We start from the raw sequence: 16,633 nt of genomic DNA on the forward strand, positions 1-16,633 counted from the left end.
TTTTGGTTTTAAGAACTTGTCAGAAGTGTGGAAATTTTGCTCTGAATTCAGAACTCTGAGAGATGGACAACATGATGAGATTTTATCGGAAAAAGAATTTTCCAGCGTTCCCCGATGCTTCTGAGTGCCAGAAAATAGTCATTTATATGACACTAAGAGATTACATGATTTATATGATTAAAAGCCCAGCTATTGTGTGAATTTTGCTGTTGCGAGACGATGCTGAGATCAATAAACGCTCGAAAACTTGTTTTATCCCAAGTTAAGTTACTTACTCCGAACGTCCGAAGAAGTACTTGAGGAGTGGAACTACTCTTTTGACTAAAAGAAAGGAAATCCTAATGTGCACACTGCGCCAAAAAATCAAACAAAATTTAACTGGCAATGGGTTAATATTAACACAGTCATTAACTACTGAGTAAAAGAAGCAGCGGCGCATTGATGGTACTGTTGCACGTTGAATTAGACGCACATGTGATGTGAACAGCGAACTAATTATAAACACAACGACCCGGACTCTATCTTCATTCGTAGGTCAAAAATCTTTTATTTGTTTCTGGTTCTGTTGAAAGTGGTTGTTTTGTTTGTGCAGAATAGACATTTTTCTTTGTAATTAAATTTATTTTTGTTTTTAAGTTTTACTTTTAAAGGTATATAATATATATATCAAGATTTTTCTGTTTTTCTGGTTTATATCTAGATAATTTTGCTGCTTCGGTTTTGCTCTTCTCTCTCCCTCTCTTTAGTTAAATTAATTCTTTTAGTTCGTCATCACACAATTTCCTTTTCCCATTTTTTTTTCTCTTCTAATATAATTCGTATGTTTCCGGCGTGTAAATTCAACGGTTTTTCTTTAAATTTTAGTTTAGTGAACGATTTTCGAAACAAAAAAACGAGAAAATGGAGCAGAAATGTAAAATGTTAATATCATCGAAAATAGTAACTGATTTGCTTGTCTTTACTCAATGTTTTCACTTACTTATAATTAGATATACAAACGTAATTGTAACATTTTTGATTGTTTAACGAAATTTATGACTTAAAATATTCTACCCGTGACACACACACACACCCATCAACCAGTCACACTTCCACTCCATTTTTCATTTTTCAACCAATTTAATTTTTCTTTTGTTTCAAAATGTTTTGTTTCCTTTATTCGTTTTTTATCACCTATTCACACACACACACAGCACACATATTCAATCAGTATCACTCTGGCTCAGTGCCAGAAGAAGCCATGCACACAATATATAAATTGATAACAACATCTCTAAATACAGATCTTGTAGATCGATTTCGGCTATCGTTATATGTTTTTTGTTGGTTTTAATGTTGCATATCCTCTATACACATAATATCAACAACAGCAACAAAACCATTTTCGTTCACATTGATCGGTATTGGTTGCCGTATCAACCATAACAGTAAATTTCTTCAACGAATAATGCTTATCAATTTCGGAATGTTGGTTCGATGATTGCAAATTGATGGCATTATTGTCGCTCCCCCGCGATTATCGACTGTCGCGAGCGGAGCGAGGCCGTCCCTAACTGGACGTCGACGCAATTGGTGATACAGGGGATAATGGACTACGGGCTGAATCTCTTGGACAGCCAGATAATGTTATCACTAATTTGCGTGAACCGGCATGGTCGCGATGTTCACATAGCCAAACGCCTTGCCATGTGCCCAGTGATAGTTTACCGTCGCTGATTGGAATTGTCAGTGAGCTACCAAGGAAACATGCTTTGACGTGGGCAGGCTGTAAAGACACAATAAACGAAAAAAAAATGCCGAAGTTAAATTGCGATCGAAAATAAAAGAATTTGATGAACATAAGTACCATATCATCGGGACCTTCACAACTGTGTCTATATGGCAATCCTTCTGGAACTATTTTATTTAACATCATTTCCATATCATCCCTAAAATAAACATTTTTATTGGTTAGCATTTAGATCGATCACAGAAAGTAACTTGAACCTTCAAGTTTGAACCTTTTAGAAACGACTAATTATCTGTTATCGGAATCAATGACAAAAATAAGCGAATTGCTCTGAGTGATTTTGCATTATATAGCATTACAGATTGCTTAAACAAACGAAGTAAAAGATTGCGTATCAAACTACTGATGATCATTGTTTAAACAAAAGAAGTAGTAGATTGTATGCGATACACTTGACGTTAATAAGAGGTTCAATTTAGAAGTAGAATTTAGATTGAAGACAAATGTCGGTCGCTCTTTATTTTGTCTATGATCAGAAACTTTCGTAGATTAAAGAAAAATCATTGAACACAGTTCAGGATGAAATCTTCTATATTGGTAGAACAACTTGAAAAAGTAGTGAAGCTTCTGAAGATTCTTTCGACAAAATTCGTGGAGAATCATATTTTTTGTGCTATTGTAACTACTTAAGCGATCTTATTTCTTGGACATTTGTAGTACAGTGGATGTCAATAAAATTTAATTAGAAAAATGCGTCAGCTGGTTTTCACCTGGTCTATTAATACAAACAAAACTGCGTTTACTTCTTTACACTGGTGAAACAGTTACACGGAGTCGCGTGTGGAAGTGGTAAAACCGTATAAAGTGGGATAAACAGTTTTGTTTGATGTAAATTTCACTGACGTCCTCTGTAATTTTTGGGATTCCAACGGAATAAACCTTTTGGTATCTTGTGAACCTTAGAATTTCCGACTTATTCCTTTGTCAATTTAATCCGCTTGGCATGACGCACGCGACGATTTAGTCTATTATGTAAGGTATATTTAACAGAAATTGAGATAGACCAGCAATAAGAAGTGAAAAACAGTACTGACGAGAAAATTTAGTCCTTTTGGCTATTGTAAATACATCTAATTTCAACTATTACCTGACATCTGGATCCCAGCTTTCATTTAAAGCTAAACTTGCTGATGTGTGTAGAACTGCAAAAGAAGAAAAAGAGAAAATTTTAGCAATGAGATATTTCAACGAAAAACCTTTTTTTCAGAATAAACCAAGCCAACCAACTTTCTAATCCAATTCGATTCAACGAAAAACCGTGTTACAAAAATGTACGATGTCATAAGCCACATTTAATAGAGCAATTGCAATCCGAAAACATTATCACATGAAAAAGGATACATCCAGCATTTTCACACTGCAAATTGAACAGAGTCCACTCAATTCTTTTACATTTAAACAGAGAGGATATTGTAGAGCTTTTATGTTGTTATATATACGTTGCATGGTTGCATTTTCTATTGCTATGTTTTAACATTTGAATTGTCTGTATAACTTATGAAATACGACAACTTTCGAGTTCTTCCATTTCTTCTTGTACGAGAAATCAGAGTGTTCATTATTTCGAGTTTGCGGAAGCAAACCGGCAGTGCAATTGTGCTAAATGAAATAACATTCAGATGACGTTCATATAGATAATGGGATAGGTGTGGACGTTTTATTTAATTATTATTTATGCAATTAATGTAGCGTGTTTCATCTGTTAGATATGAATAAAATTAAATTTAACAAAAATACCATCGCTGAACAAAAGGATATATCGGCGGTTCAATTTTACCTCGAATTCTATGCCATATGGCGAATGGAATATAAAATTTTGCGTTCAATTTTTCTGACTGTCTCCTACTCAAATATGGTAAATTAGAAAGGATAAAACTCGGGATAAACCTTTTGGAAATATTAAAACTGCTGTGCCAGATTACAAATAGTTAATAGGACGACAACCAACAACAATTAAAGTGGGAAAAAAGTAGCGGTAACAGTGAATTTCTTTGCGAATTTAATTTTATTACAATTGTAGGCAGTCATTAGGCGTTAACTGCCTGTAATATCTCCTACACTCGTAATTCTGCAGTCATAATTATCGTGAGTCCTCAACAAAAAAAAATGGCACGCAAGTATCAAGGAACAAGGATTAATAACTTCTAACTATCCAAAAATCAGAATGCTCAACTGTCTCGAGATAGTGAAGTAGCTCTGGTCGATCAACTAGCAAGAATATCTTGAACTTATTCGCCTTTCGTACCACTTAGAGTGAACAAGTTCTACATATCCTGAACCGAATCAAAAAGAATAAGACATGTGGGCGAGTAAAATAGGCTCAATGGCTGATTTTTGGAAATTTTTTATTTTGCTGAGAGGGAGGCTTGTAGAGGGTTGAAGGACGTAATGTACTATTGTTGTCTAGCGGTCAGAAAACGACTCATTACAGTCTAGCTTAAAACCAGTTTTTCGCATTTTCTGGCCACAAGTAAACAAATTACGGAACTGTCTTGCTGAAAATTTTTTCGTTTCGATGTGCACCATATTTCGGTTCGAAATCTAAACATCCTCCAACAAAAAATGTCGCAGGAAAACAGTACACAGACAAAAAATTTGGTGATTGAAATTTAAGGTCCGTATGGGATTACATAAGATTTGTTAACGACGGTTAGGGTTTGTATTTTAATCCCACGTGGACTTTTTTCTCTGTAAGAACGGTTCTAAATAACCTCCGAAGTGGTTTTTTACGTAGTAGATGTTGTCACATTAAAAAAAACTTTAATTTTACTAGCTCGAAATGTAATGAAAGAAATTTCTGAGGGATTAAACTTTAATTCCAAAAAAGATTCGGTCGCGTTCAGTGAACATCTGTTGTTTTACCGTCTTTGTTTTTGCTATACTATGGAAATTGTTGGCATAACAACCGCACACCGACAATGAAGCTAACAACATCCTCGCCGTTCCCATTAAGTAGCTTCCTTCACTTAATAAACTCATACCGAAAAAATATATTTCCTTAAAATGTTCACAGATCCAAAAAATTCTTGGAATTTAACGGTTAAATTTCATACAATAACAACTAATTCAGTACTTTTAAAGTTCCGCGGTACCTGCTGCACCAGCGATCAATAAAATATCTTTACTTCCGCATTATGTGTCCCAATAGTAAGGTAGAAGGAGCAAGCCACTTGTAAGCGCTCGTGAAACAAAAGTAAACTTTTCACGCGAAATGTAATAATTTAAATGTGCCTTCTGTAGCGTACCAACCATAAAGCGAAGAATATTAAAAATTATCAAAAAAAGGAAAAGAAATCGATAGGTATGTTATGTGGAACTGTGCTCTACATTTCTTCTGATATTTCACATCCAAGGAGGTGGGAACGAGTGTTCCTTTTTGTCTTCGAGTACTACGAATCAATTAGTAATTGCACGCTGTATGCCGTTACAAAATCTTATAATGCCAATTGTATGAGTAGATTTTATACTAAATTAAAGCCGACATCAACATTATTAGAAATGTTAACACATTTCCTGGTATATTCTCTTCGCGTTACAGTGTGACATGGAACATAAATGTGTAAGTAAATAAGAAATGTCGAGTTACAACTCCTTTACGAAGAAAAAAAAACAAATTGTAAATATGAAAAATCATCTAATTACTAATTACCAACTACTATACACTACGCGATGTGTTAGCAAACTTTTTTTTTTATTTATAAACCGTAATAATTCCCACGTATTACCTTACCCTACCTACCAACCTACCTACATAAATTTATAAAATATGCATACGTACAAATTTAACACGCACAATTTAAAAAGACGAATATTGGATGGATGTGTAGTGTATTGGATAGATATGGGGAGTCCTTTTTATAACAATGACGTAATTTCTTTTTCGGGTATTTTTTTTGTGTTATTTGCAACTTATAATTTGTATTTAAGTATGTCAAACAAATAAAAGTTTACCGCGGCATAAAATTGTAAATATGTCTGTGTCAATCATGCACGGATATATCAAATGAATATGGAAAAATGAGCGATAAATTTGAGTTATGAGTTATGATATCAACTATCAAGGATTAATTTCGAAATTCTACAGTAGAGAGCCTTTAGAGGAAACTCAGACCCAGATCGGCTATGACTTTTTGTTCCCCACTTCCTACCCATTTATATTTTTTTTAAATGAAGTTCGTATTATCCGAAGGTTGAACTCAAATTCGGTTTAACGGAAGTAGGAGAAAGTTAAGATTGTTGTGATTCCATCGGATTTCAAAATAAGGAGAACTTATAATGCACTGAACAGGTAACGTTTACTGTTCAGTAACATATAAGACTCAAATTCAAAACTTTAGTATCATGTCACCTATAGTTATAATTCAAAAGATTTAGAAGTTTCGTCAAATTGAGGTGCATCGAACGACTTCAAATTTAAATATTGAAGAAAGAAAGACTTTGAATCCGTGCCACAGGAGAGTTAGCGCCTTGGAGAAAGGACATTTCTACACGGTCAATATCGTCAGGAACGATACTTTCGTTTTTAAGACGATAATATCGATTTTTGGTCGATAACATCGTTTATTGAACGATAATATCGTTTATTGGACTATAATATCGTTTATTGGACGATAATATCGTTTATTGGACGATAATATCGTTTTTTGAACGATAATATCGTTTATTGGACGATAATATCGTTTATTGGACGATAATATCGTTTATTGAACGAAAATATCGTTCGTGAGTCACAAATCGTGACTATACAGCCAAGGACAGTCAAAAAAGTGCATTTTTATGATTTTCGTGTTTATCGATTTCAGCTGTTTTAACAATACAAATTACCATGGCAAAACAGCTGAAATCGATGAAACACGTATAGAATAAAAATGCACTTTTTTGACTGTCCCAGGCTGTATTGATTTCGTAGTAATGTCGTCTCCCCTAGGGTAGACGCTACTTCTACTGTGGAACAGATTAAAAGCCTTAATTTATTGAATATTGACATTTGACGTCTTGGCCGTTAAGAAGACCTATAATCTGTTATCGACAGCGACGATAATAATAAACGATAAGATAGTAAGATAATAACATGGGAGTATGTATGACATGAAGTAAAAGATTCAAATTACTTGAAACCAGCGAGTTTCTTATCAGAAGAAGTAATAGATTCAATAAAATTGTTTAACGAAAGTCAGACACGTGAAAAGATTGGTGAAGGGATTTTTGGCTAAATTGTGAGACAATCTGTGTGCTCATAAAAGACTTTACTGAGTACGAAAATTTCAATGGCTAATAGAAAATGTTTCACATTAACACACTTATGGGATAGTAGTCTGTAACTTAAAGTTAGTTTGCAATTCACTAAAAATCCTTAAAATTCGCCAAAATTTCACTGACATTTTCAATTATTATCGCTCTACTTTTATTTAGGGGTTTCCTATTTATTATTAAGAGCTACACGATCGATTTCCTATTTAAACCACTTAGTCAAGTTGGGACCCTTTTCAACGGTGATAAATATTTCTGCCATTAATTTTCCTTTTAGTCTAATGCGTCTGCAAATTCTTGTTGGTGCAAAGTGGTGGTTCAGCAAGATAACCTTGAGATCGGTATAAACTTTCAAGAAAGTTTGTGGCTGTTGTTGTTGAAGCAATTAGGAACCAGTGTAACAAATTCTCTCTAACAAAACAATTAAACTGCAGTCTGTTTATGTGCACACGATTTCAAGACTCTTTACTCAGCTGAAAAACTTTCGAAAAACTAAATTTAGATTTAGCGCCATTTTCAGCTTGTTTTCGTGTATATAACCCGTACCGTGCACATCAAGAATCATGTTTTATCCTTATACGTATATATTAGGGTATACGGGCAAAAATGTTCCATCAGTTTCTACAACCTAAACGAGAAGTTAACAATAAACTTTTCATTTTTTCCATATCAATAAATTTGTAGTAGTTTCACTTACAGCACACATTACATTACATTACACTCCACACTATTCCGTTTATCGATTTATTTAAAAGGTGAATCTTTCTTTGGGAGATAGCACCAAATAATATTTTTGCTTCATTGCAGTAAACATGAAAATGCCAATCCCCTTTTTTCCAGTAAAGCAAGTGCAAACGGAGGGTTTTTTATTCAAGTTTTTCGAGTACGATTATTACGTTAATGAAATTATGGTTAAACGTGGCAAGTCCCACTTGTATAAAGATGTTCAAGAATTGGGTGTGGGCTGGGAGAACTACATTTCAATTTTTGTCAACGAATTCGTTGAATGTGTTCAAGGATGAAGAATGTGATCAATGTAAATGAATGACAATGCAGTCTTCCGATTCTACTTGTCACTGTATGGTTCAATTGATAATATGTAATAACAGTGTGGGGAAGCAATATTCTAGGATTTAAATCAGACGATGTGCACCGAAAGGCTAACTGATAAGGCTTTTCGAAATGCAGGCCACAATTTGTGTTAAAGTTCATTGTGAAATGCATTTTGTGAAGTAGGTGGCTCTGTAATAAAAACTAACTAGAATCTGTGGGAAATTTCTCCAACTTACTGCAATGGATGAACCTCAAAATTCGGATTAGAATTACTCTTCATTTACTGTATCTTTACCATCATATTACTCAAAGAGAAATGGCGCAAGAAATGACAAAAAATTGATTGTAATTATTGAAAAACGGATAATCATCCACAACAACTACTACGACAAAAAATATTTACTTCCTGTTAATGCGGTCATATTGGAAATTGTATGTTAAAACTGGCGAAGTAATAGATTCCCAATTCACTATAACGTGTAATTGAACAAAATAAGCAGAAGATATAATGTTAATATCGCGCTACGCATGTCGTTTCTACAAGATTAAAAAAAAATTGTCCTAAAATCCTCATGCACATAATCCTGCAACAGCTACTACTTAATCGCCAGTTCATCTTTATTCAGCTGAAGCAAAACAACTCAAGACCACATAAATTTTGGTTCAGTAGTTGCCTTAGACTAGAGAACAGAAAAACAGCCAAAGCGTTAACCAAATTGTGATATAAGCATCATCACGAAATAGTTTGTAATTACAAAGGTAATTTCAGTCTCAAGATGACCGACCATGTCGGTCGAAATCTTAAAATAAACAAATTCCTGCATCAATTTGGGTCAAAGCAATCACACCCATCGACTTTCATCTTGTGGGAAACCTGTTATTGAAATATGTTCCGAAGTCAACAGAAAATTGAAGTAACTGAAAAGTCCAATACCTTTTCTACGTTATGGAACTATGTTGCACAAGGAACGAAGGCAGAATTATTGCACGAATCATGAAAATTAGATATAGTTCAATTGGGCTGACATAATGCAATTAGAGCAATGTCAGCATTAGGAACATAACGTACATGTTACTTGCAAAGTAAATTTAAAATTTAAGTTTCGATATTTTCAAAAATAGTAACTCATGTTCGAGCATTCCATTATCATGAAAAACTGCTGAAAGAACTGCTGGAAGATTTTAAATTTAAGAATAAAAGATGAGGGTCGGTCTAGAGTTATCGTCATTCTGTAGAAATTACTGGCAGATATGGGTCACATAAAAATCATTTTGATTAAACCTTACCCGAGTCTGGCATTTCTTGCAACCACAAGTATATTTTTAAGTGTATTCGTGGAGAATTAAAACCATCATCATTTCATTGGTCTCATATGGTAAATGTAAATGCACACGGCAAATTCGCCAATTATCAACAGTTTTACAGAGCTCGCTTTCAAACTCTATTGTACACTCTATTGTACACTGTTATTGTGATATCATAAGTAGGAGCAAAATGCAATTTTAACACTCAAGGTAATGCAAATCTTCAGGAGATCACAAAAAATATGTCACCCAACAGATGCGCATATTTTGCTTGGTGTAGCGCTAACGATAGAATTGATGGAATGTGGTGAATATGGTTGCATAAATGTTTGGAAAAGTATTTTACTACTGCAAACGTTCTATTGAAATCGTCAATGCTACAATTAAGTGAACTTGCGCTACTCTCCTTGTAACCTTTTATTACTCTTTTTTCACTTTGCCGATAATGCTTCCATTTAAAAAGCAGCGACAACGAATAATAAGTATTTGTCTTATCAATTATCAATTCTGTTTCGTTTTGTTCAATATTTTTTTCGCCCTTTTTTAGCTCTATCAAATATTACTAATTGACCTGAAACATTGAAAATCTGCACAACTAGCACTAATTAAATGGAATTGTTAAATCCAACCTACAGGTGAACATTAAACTGCGAAATTTTTTACATTTTAGAGCTGATTAATTCAATAGAAACAGTTTATTTTTTTAATTATCAAAGCATCCATTCGTTATTGGTATCAAAAGGTTACAAAACAAGTCAGGGCTTATCTTCTTTTCGTCTCTATAAATATACTCCACTCATGCAATGAACACGTTCAAATACTGCAGAATCATTTTTCAAATACGTTTGCACTAAATAATAATTATCTCTGAGATTTCTTTTATAAATCTCGTTGCGTGATGTTTTTTTGTCAAGTAGCCGAAGATTGTCGATACTGAGATGGAATAAATTTTTATCAAGATTTTTATTGAAAATCACTTAATCCAAAAAAAAATAGTTTGGAGACAGTGCTAATTCTTTCGAGAGGCCCTTCAAAATATTCAAAACCTAACAAATTTTCCACAAATGACAGGTGCATATTTTCGATGTAGCCCGAGGCGGATATTTGCTTTCGTTGAAGATTAACAGTTTTCCGAGTATTTTCTTTTTTTTAAAAGGATTTTCTGATGGAAAATTTTATGGTTTTTAAACAATTTCGAAAGATTTTTTGATTGACAGAGGATTTTCTAATTTTAGCCTGATAGATTTGTTAAGAGAGCTGAGTGACCTGTCGATGTCGACTAATCTGAATCAGGTATCCTCACATCATAAACAATTTTCGTTAATATTTTGCTGAGATTAGATTCATTTTCCTGTCACAGATGTTGTCGGGAATTGTGTTAACGAGAACAACTCATTATCTATGGAAAATGTTTTGAATATTAAGAGTGATCAGTATAAGTCGAACTAAATGAAATGAATCGAAGAAAACCGAAGAAAAAATCAGGCCTTTTAGTATCTTAGTGAGAAAATTAAGGGGGATTAGTGAACAAGAAGGGATTGTAAAAGCGTAGAATTCCCAACAGATGAAATGTGGATAAAATTTAAGTGAAAAATTATCGAATTAAAAATTTAGGCACAACATTGACCCACAGCATATCCGTCATCCCAATAAGGATCGTACCAGAAATGTCATCACAATATCAGTAAGGGATAGGAAAGTTCCCAAGTAACTCAAAAAAGACACAAAGCTACGAGTCCAATGTAACACTTCAGTTACAGTCACACATTATAATTATCGCAATAATAGAGGGTGTTTTGGGGGCTCACCAAATCGCTTTTAATAAAATAAAAACGTTTAACCCAATAAAATGACCGAAAATGTTAAGTGCTTGAAAAAGCGACACCAATTCTTGTGGCAAGGGCCACATTGCAAAATGTCAATTTTATTGATTGTTATAATCGGACCGACAAAAGACAATATTAATTGATGTTTTCCCCCGAATTGACAATATTCGGAAATTGTTTACTTCATTCCGATTAGCTTTATTGCTTTATAATTGCATGCATACTCATTTATATAGTTGTCTGTATATACGCCTCCCACATACAATCAGGACGATTATAGGTGTTGTTCCTATCATGCTCATTCGTATATTCGGCTTCCAATCCATTTACTGAAATTGTCATTTCAACAACTTATTGGGATCGGGTCAGAAATAAATCAAAACAATTGAAAATACTAAAAAAATGAACCGAGTGAAATAGTCGAAAAATCCATAATCAATTAAATATAAATGTCCTCGTAAGCTAAAAACTCTCTCTTTTGCTTCAGAATTTATAACTTCTGGCTGGTAGTACTACTCACATACGTGCATATTAAATTGTATAGTTCGAACACACATCCTGTGTGTACGTGAATATATGTGTGTTATTATAGGTTGTTCTAGGTTAATAAAGGTAATTTTATTTATATTTATATTTCCAGCGTTCCATTGATAAGAAATGGGTTTTTTCACAATTTTTTATTTTCGTTTCGGTCGAAACTTCTAAATGTTTGACCTACAAATCGGAAACAATCTCATTTTGACGAATATACCGTATAAATACAATCTCCTCGATATTATAGCGCATCAATGACACACAAATTTGATTGACTTTCATTTGATATATTCCATTTCGAAAGGCATCAATTAAATGTCCTTAACACGAATCGAACACTCTTTTAATATCAGCGTCTAATCATTAAAGACATTTCTACATACGTATAAATGTGTTGTACGAATATATATATACGCGAAGGAGAAGATGAGTATTATACTGGAATGCGGTAAATAAATAATGCTATCTCGTTGCATGACAAAAATCGTGTACTCAATATCGTATATCGCATTTAGCATGGTATATAATGTATAGTATAAGTATACCCGATTTCACCTATATCCCTTTTCGAAAAGAGCATACATATAACATACACTGAATGTATCCATAATCTATGTTAAGTGGAGTCTCTTCTCCAGTCAAATGAATGAAAATTGCTTTCTTGACAGTTAGCCTCTATTTTTGCTTGAATTTTCCCACACACAAAACGAAACGAAAAAAAGGAAGAAGAGGACAGAAGAAAAAAAAAACTCACTTTGGACGTGACATAGGCCCACCGAGAACTGTCCCAGTTCGGGCATTTGTCTTAATATTTCTTCGGTGACCAAATGGACACCACGGTGCTGTGGTCGCAGGTTTATTTTTCTCTGGAACCATGCTGAACCGATTTGTAATCCGCGATTCGAAGCCATGTTGGTTTCTATAATTTGGTATCATATATACCGCAATTTGATATTGCAGCGAAAAAAACGAAAACAGTGAGCGCAATACGATTATTTATTACCGAGAAAAAAAAATTATTCCTTTTCCCCACTGCTCGTTTCACTAGCACACTTTTCGGGACCCCGTAATCGCACTATTCACAGCCACAACACAATTTTTTTCACGTCCGCCTTGAAATTTTTTTCGCACAATCCTCCAAACATCATTTTTTCTGTGTTATGTTAATTTGACATCACTACACGTTATGTATTCACTCGTCTGTTCTAATCGAATTTTTGATCCGTTTTAACTAACATCATGAGTAGAACATCTTGTGTCTTGTGTTAGATTTATCAATGCAATGCAGCTGAATAATTAGGCGATTGAATAAAATAATCAATTTGTTACTAAATTCTTTTGATGATAGTGGAGTAATTGTAATGTCTCTCACGATATCAGCCTAATTTCGTGACTAACAGTGTTGTTAGCTTTCATCATTCCGTAAAATTATATTCACCACTCCTCGTGTATGTATCGCAATGTGTTGAGTTCCAGTGGTTACAGACTTTAGATGGAGACTTTTTTCAACGACAACAATATTTGATCGGAAGGAATTGTACGTGGTCAGGATTTACACATTTTTTTTAACGAAGTGAAATGAAGTAATATTTGCTGGTCGCTCCAATCAATTTATAACCTTTTACAGACGGCTGTCATCTGCTATCGACAACGACAGCAACACTAAACGACAACCTCCGGCTAATGAGGTCGTATATAGCAAAAATCAAGTTCAAAACAAATGAAGTAAAAGATTTCTGAAATCAATCGTTGAAAATCTTCGATCAAATGAAGTAATAGATCAGATAGTAAAACTCTTAAACTGCCTTCTGTGACATGTTAATTACAGAAAATATGCTTCGAAGGTTAAATTATTTTATTCTTGCTGCTTTCACAGCAAGTTAAAAACCACAATTCCAAATCTGAATGTTAAAGACGAAAAATGTAAATAAATTCCTTGCTCTCACCATAACGTTATGATTTAGCACAACACAATAAAAGTCTTCGTGTTGGTGATTCGTTTGTCAACACTGAACCGATTGGGGTGTGCTTCCATATGTAGAAATAATTTGTGGAACTGTACAACAGAGGGCGATCTTTCAGTGGAAAATATTCAAACAAAAAAGAGAGGGTAGTACAGCCACGAATGATAGATGAGGATCTGGAAGATTACAGCGGCTACATAAATTAGTAAAGCATTTCGCAGCCGATTTTCAATAAATGTTTTATAGATTTCAATTAACAATAGGTTGTTTTCGTACGTTCAGACCATTTTCATTGTAATTCTTCTAAATTTAACTTTTAATTGTTTTCATGTATGCTCAGGATTGCGGTCATAACAACGGCAATTCATCTGTTATCGACACAACAATGTGAAAAATAGAGATCGACTTAGCACAAAGTTCTCTTCTCTTATACAACAAAACGTATAGTTAAACCGATGAAGTAAAAGATTTGATATTTAACACCAAAAGCGATACATGGAACAAGCGCAAGATTTACCAGCTGATAAAAAGTTACCCATACTAATAGGGTGCTCAACGTCAACATGCACTTTTTGTCGAACCGAGTGGATTTAATGGTGAAATCAACGCACTTCAAGCATTAGTGGTACTCTAAATATAGTACCGAAACTGGTCAGTTTATCCAATGTTTGCACTGTAAAAAAATCTGGAATGGAACCAGAGAAAAAACGTATTTAAAGTGAGACCTGGTAGGGCAACTCGGCTGTAGAATGTCGAACAACGAACTTCAAGGTTCAAGGTAAAAGGAAAAGTGCTTCAAATGACAGCTGCCAAATAGTTCTATTTTGAATGGAAAAAGTTTCCAGATTTTTTTACCTTGCCAAAATTGGTTGGATACACTGTCCCGTTTTAGTACTCTATTTAGAGAACCACTCATGCTTGAAGTGAGTTGCGTAGAAACGTTGCTGCTAATTTCTTTGCACTTCACGTTCATTGTGGAAAATTTTTAACCGCCCTCGAATTCGACGTGAAATCCATAAGTATTTACGTGAGAGGCTTATGTTGGTTTCTTATCGAATTACAACTCAGATGTTGTCAACCTAAGCATATAATTCGTGTTACACAAGTCTTGTCGCGCTTAAAAAGGTCTGAAGAACAAGTGATCAACCGAAAGGCAAATGATTCTCCGTTTCTGAATAAGAGTGTAGTCTTTCGTTCTTGCGGTATAATCTATTGCTGTTTCGCTAGTATCTCTCCGGTCATTAGTAAGAATACGTGGTACACTCACGGAATTCTGAAAACCAACACATTTTCTGTTTTGTGTATTAATAACGCTAAAGCGCAAAGTCGGGCAGACTGATTTTTGGTGTTCAGTCTCGTCACCTGGAAAGCCATTGAAATTTCGACTACTTTTTGAAGACACTGTGTTAAATTGGTTTATCATTTTTTCAAATTTAGTTATGGCTACCAGAACTGATTGATGGTGACATAGTTTAGGTAAATACAGTTAATCCCAATCAAATTTGTGACTTAATTTGCTTCAGCCACATTTATAGTTTGTTACTTACTTTGAAATCCACACGTTCGCTTTATTTAAATAGAATGAAATTCTTTTCCAAAAAAGCGTTAAATAACCTATAAACGTGTCAAACGTTTAATTTCCGCCTTATGCGGATATCGAGCGTGTCGATCTTTTTATAAATATTTTATAGGGCACACATAGGTGCACATTTAAGAATGAAATTCAGGTAAATTCATACCATTTCCGTCAGACATCGGCACCTTCTGTTCGACAATTCCGTGATGGAATAATAAAATTTTTTTGCAATATATAAAGAAGCTCGATGGAGTTTTCGATTGATTCAGTCAAACGAGGATAATCGTCCCGTTTACTGCAACACTAAGATTTTCCTCGAAATTGATTATTGTCGTGGTTGTCTCGTTTAAAAAGAAAAATGAATTTTTTCATTGTGATATACGTTATAATTGTGAGTGTACAGGTAATGGATCTTGCCATGAGCTTAGTTGTGAGTTTTGTTGTGAATTTCAAAATAAATATTTTTTTAAATAAATCTAGATGTTCCATGGAAATGCTTTTGCAGACAAGAAAAACAATCGTGAAAAAAGAAGACTGTCAGAATCGGAAATCTGTAAATTGGAAGAGGAATGGCGGGTGAAAGTGAGTAAAATTATTATTTTTTATTTCCGATAGAATCTACCATTTTTTGACATGATTTTCATCCGATGGATAATAAGCTGGTGGTGACCTATACATACACCTGATGATTGCTTTTTACGTCTCTGTCCCTGATCAAAAAATAATTCTTTTTCGCTGCTTGTCTATTTCTAATTGACGATTTTCTGTGTTCCCAAAAAGGTTAAATGTCCGGAAGGCCAGTTACCCGATCAAAATGGAAAATGCCGTGAAATTTGGATATTCACTTGTAAGCCATGCAAAGAAGGCCTTCGTCCTGGTGAAAATGGTAAATGTATTGAAGTTTGGTCTCCGACACCGTCACACATCATTGGCGCACCGACATATTGCTCCGAAGGATATCGATTGCATAACGGTGTATGCAAAAGGGTTATTTAACTTCTTTAGTTTTGCATTAGACATTTGAAGTGTTTTCCAAATAAATTTTGAATGATCAAGCTACATCTAGTTTTTTGCATATCAACTTTGAAATTCGTGTCGCACGAAATATAATGTGACTTATTATTCACACGCACTGCGAATTTTGTGCGACTGCAACAATGCCGACTACTTCAAAGTTCAACAAAACTTTTATTGAGGCGTACCAACGCACTTCCTAGAAACCAAACAAGATTCTTCGTCTTCGACACTGTTAATTTTGATGTGGTTAGCCGATGCTTAGATTTGTTAAGTAAAAACTATTTGCTGGCGGAAGACCACCAAAACGATTCATAGTGTC

General features: G+C 34.2%; 2 protein-coding genes across 3 annotated transcripts; one reads left to right on the top strand and one right to left on the bottom strand.

Annotated features, from left to right (window-relative positions):
- Nucleotides 1-809: 809 nt before the first annotated feature.
- On the bottom strand, nt 810-13,175 carry LOC119085854 (UPF0047 protein YjbQ). The gene is made up of 4 exons (XM_037196364.1): nt 12,512-13,175; nt 2,877-2,931; nt 1,847-1,928; nt 810-1,765 (listed from the first exon to the last, which is right to left on the bottom strand). The coding sequence occupies exons 1-4, from the start codon at nt 12,666-12,668 to the stop codon at nt 1,550-1,552; spliced, it is 510 nt and encodes a 169-aa protein (XP_037052259.1). The 5' UTR covers nt 12,669-13,175; the 3' UTR covers nt 810-1,549.
- A 2,300-nt stretch (nt 13,176-15,475) lies between these two features.
- LOC119085860 lies at nt 15,476-16,350 on the top strand. 2 transcript variants are annotated; one of them, XM_037196372.1, is made up of 3 exons: nt 15,476-15,700; nt 15,778-15,879; nt 16,078-16,350. In XM_037196372.1, exons 1-3 carry the CDS (start codon nt 15,656-15,658, stop codon nt 16,291-16,293), a joined length of 363 nt encoding a protein of 120 aa, XP_037052267.1. In that variant the 5' UTR covers nt 15,476-15,655; the 3' UTR covers nt 16,294-16,350. The 2 variants fall into 2 exon arrangements, with proteins under 2 accessions (XP_037052267.1, XP_037052268.1); XM_037196373.1 differs by having other exon boundaries at nt 15,476-15,688.
- Nucleotides 16,351-16,633: the final 283 nt, after the last annotated feature.

This window comes from Bradysia coprophila, chromosome IV (genome assembly GCF_014529535.1).
Source record: "Bradysia coprophila strain Holo2 chromosome IV, BU_Bcop_v1, whole genome shotgun sequence".
NCBI lineage: Eukaryota > Metazoa > Arthropoda > Insecta > Diptera > Sciaridae > Bradysia > Bradysia coprophila.

Bases quoted from the DNA above. Each gene is read 5' to 3' on its own strand.
- LOC119085854 (XM_037196364.1), bottom strand. From the start codon at position 12,668: ATGGCTTCGAATCGCGGATTACAAATCGGTTCAGCATGGTTCCAGAGA. The intron at 1,929-2,876 runs GTAATAGTTGAA...TGTTTATTTTAG, and splicing joins AGCTGGGATCCAGATGTCAG to GGATGATATGGAAATGATGT. The intron at 1,766-1,846 runs GTACTTATGTTC...GTGTCTTTACAG, and splicing joins GTGAAGGTCCCGATGATATG to CCTGCCCACGTCAAAGCATG.
- LOC119085860 (XM_037196372.1), top strand. From the start codon at position 15,656: ATGAATTTTTTCATTGTGATATACGTTATAATTGTGAGTGTACAG. The intron at 15,701-15,777 runs GTAATGGATCTT...AAATAAATCTAG, and splicing joins TTATAATTGTGAGTGTACAG to ATGTTCCATGGAAATGCTTT. The intron at 15,880-16,077 runs GTGAGTAAAATT...GTTCCCAAAAAG, and splicing joins AAGAGGAATGGCGGGTGAAA to GTTAAATGTCCGGAAGGCCA.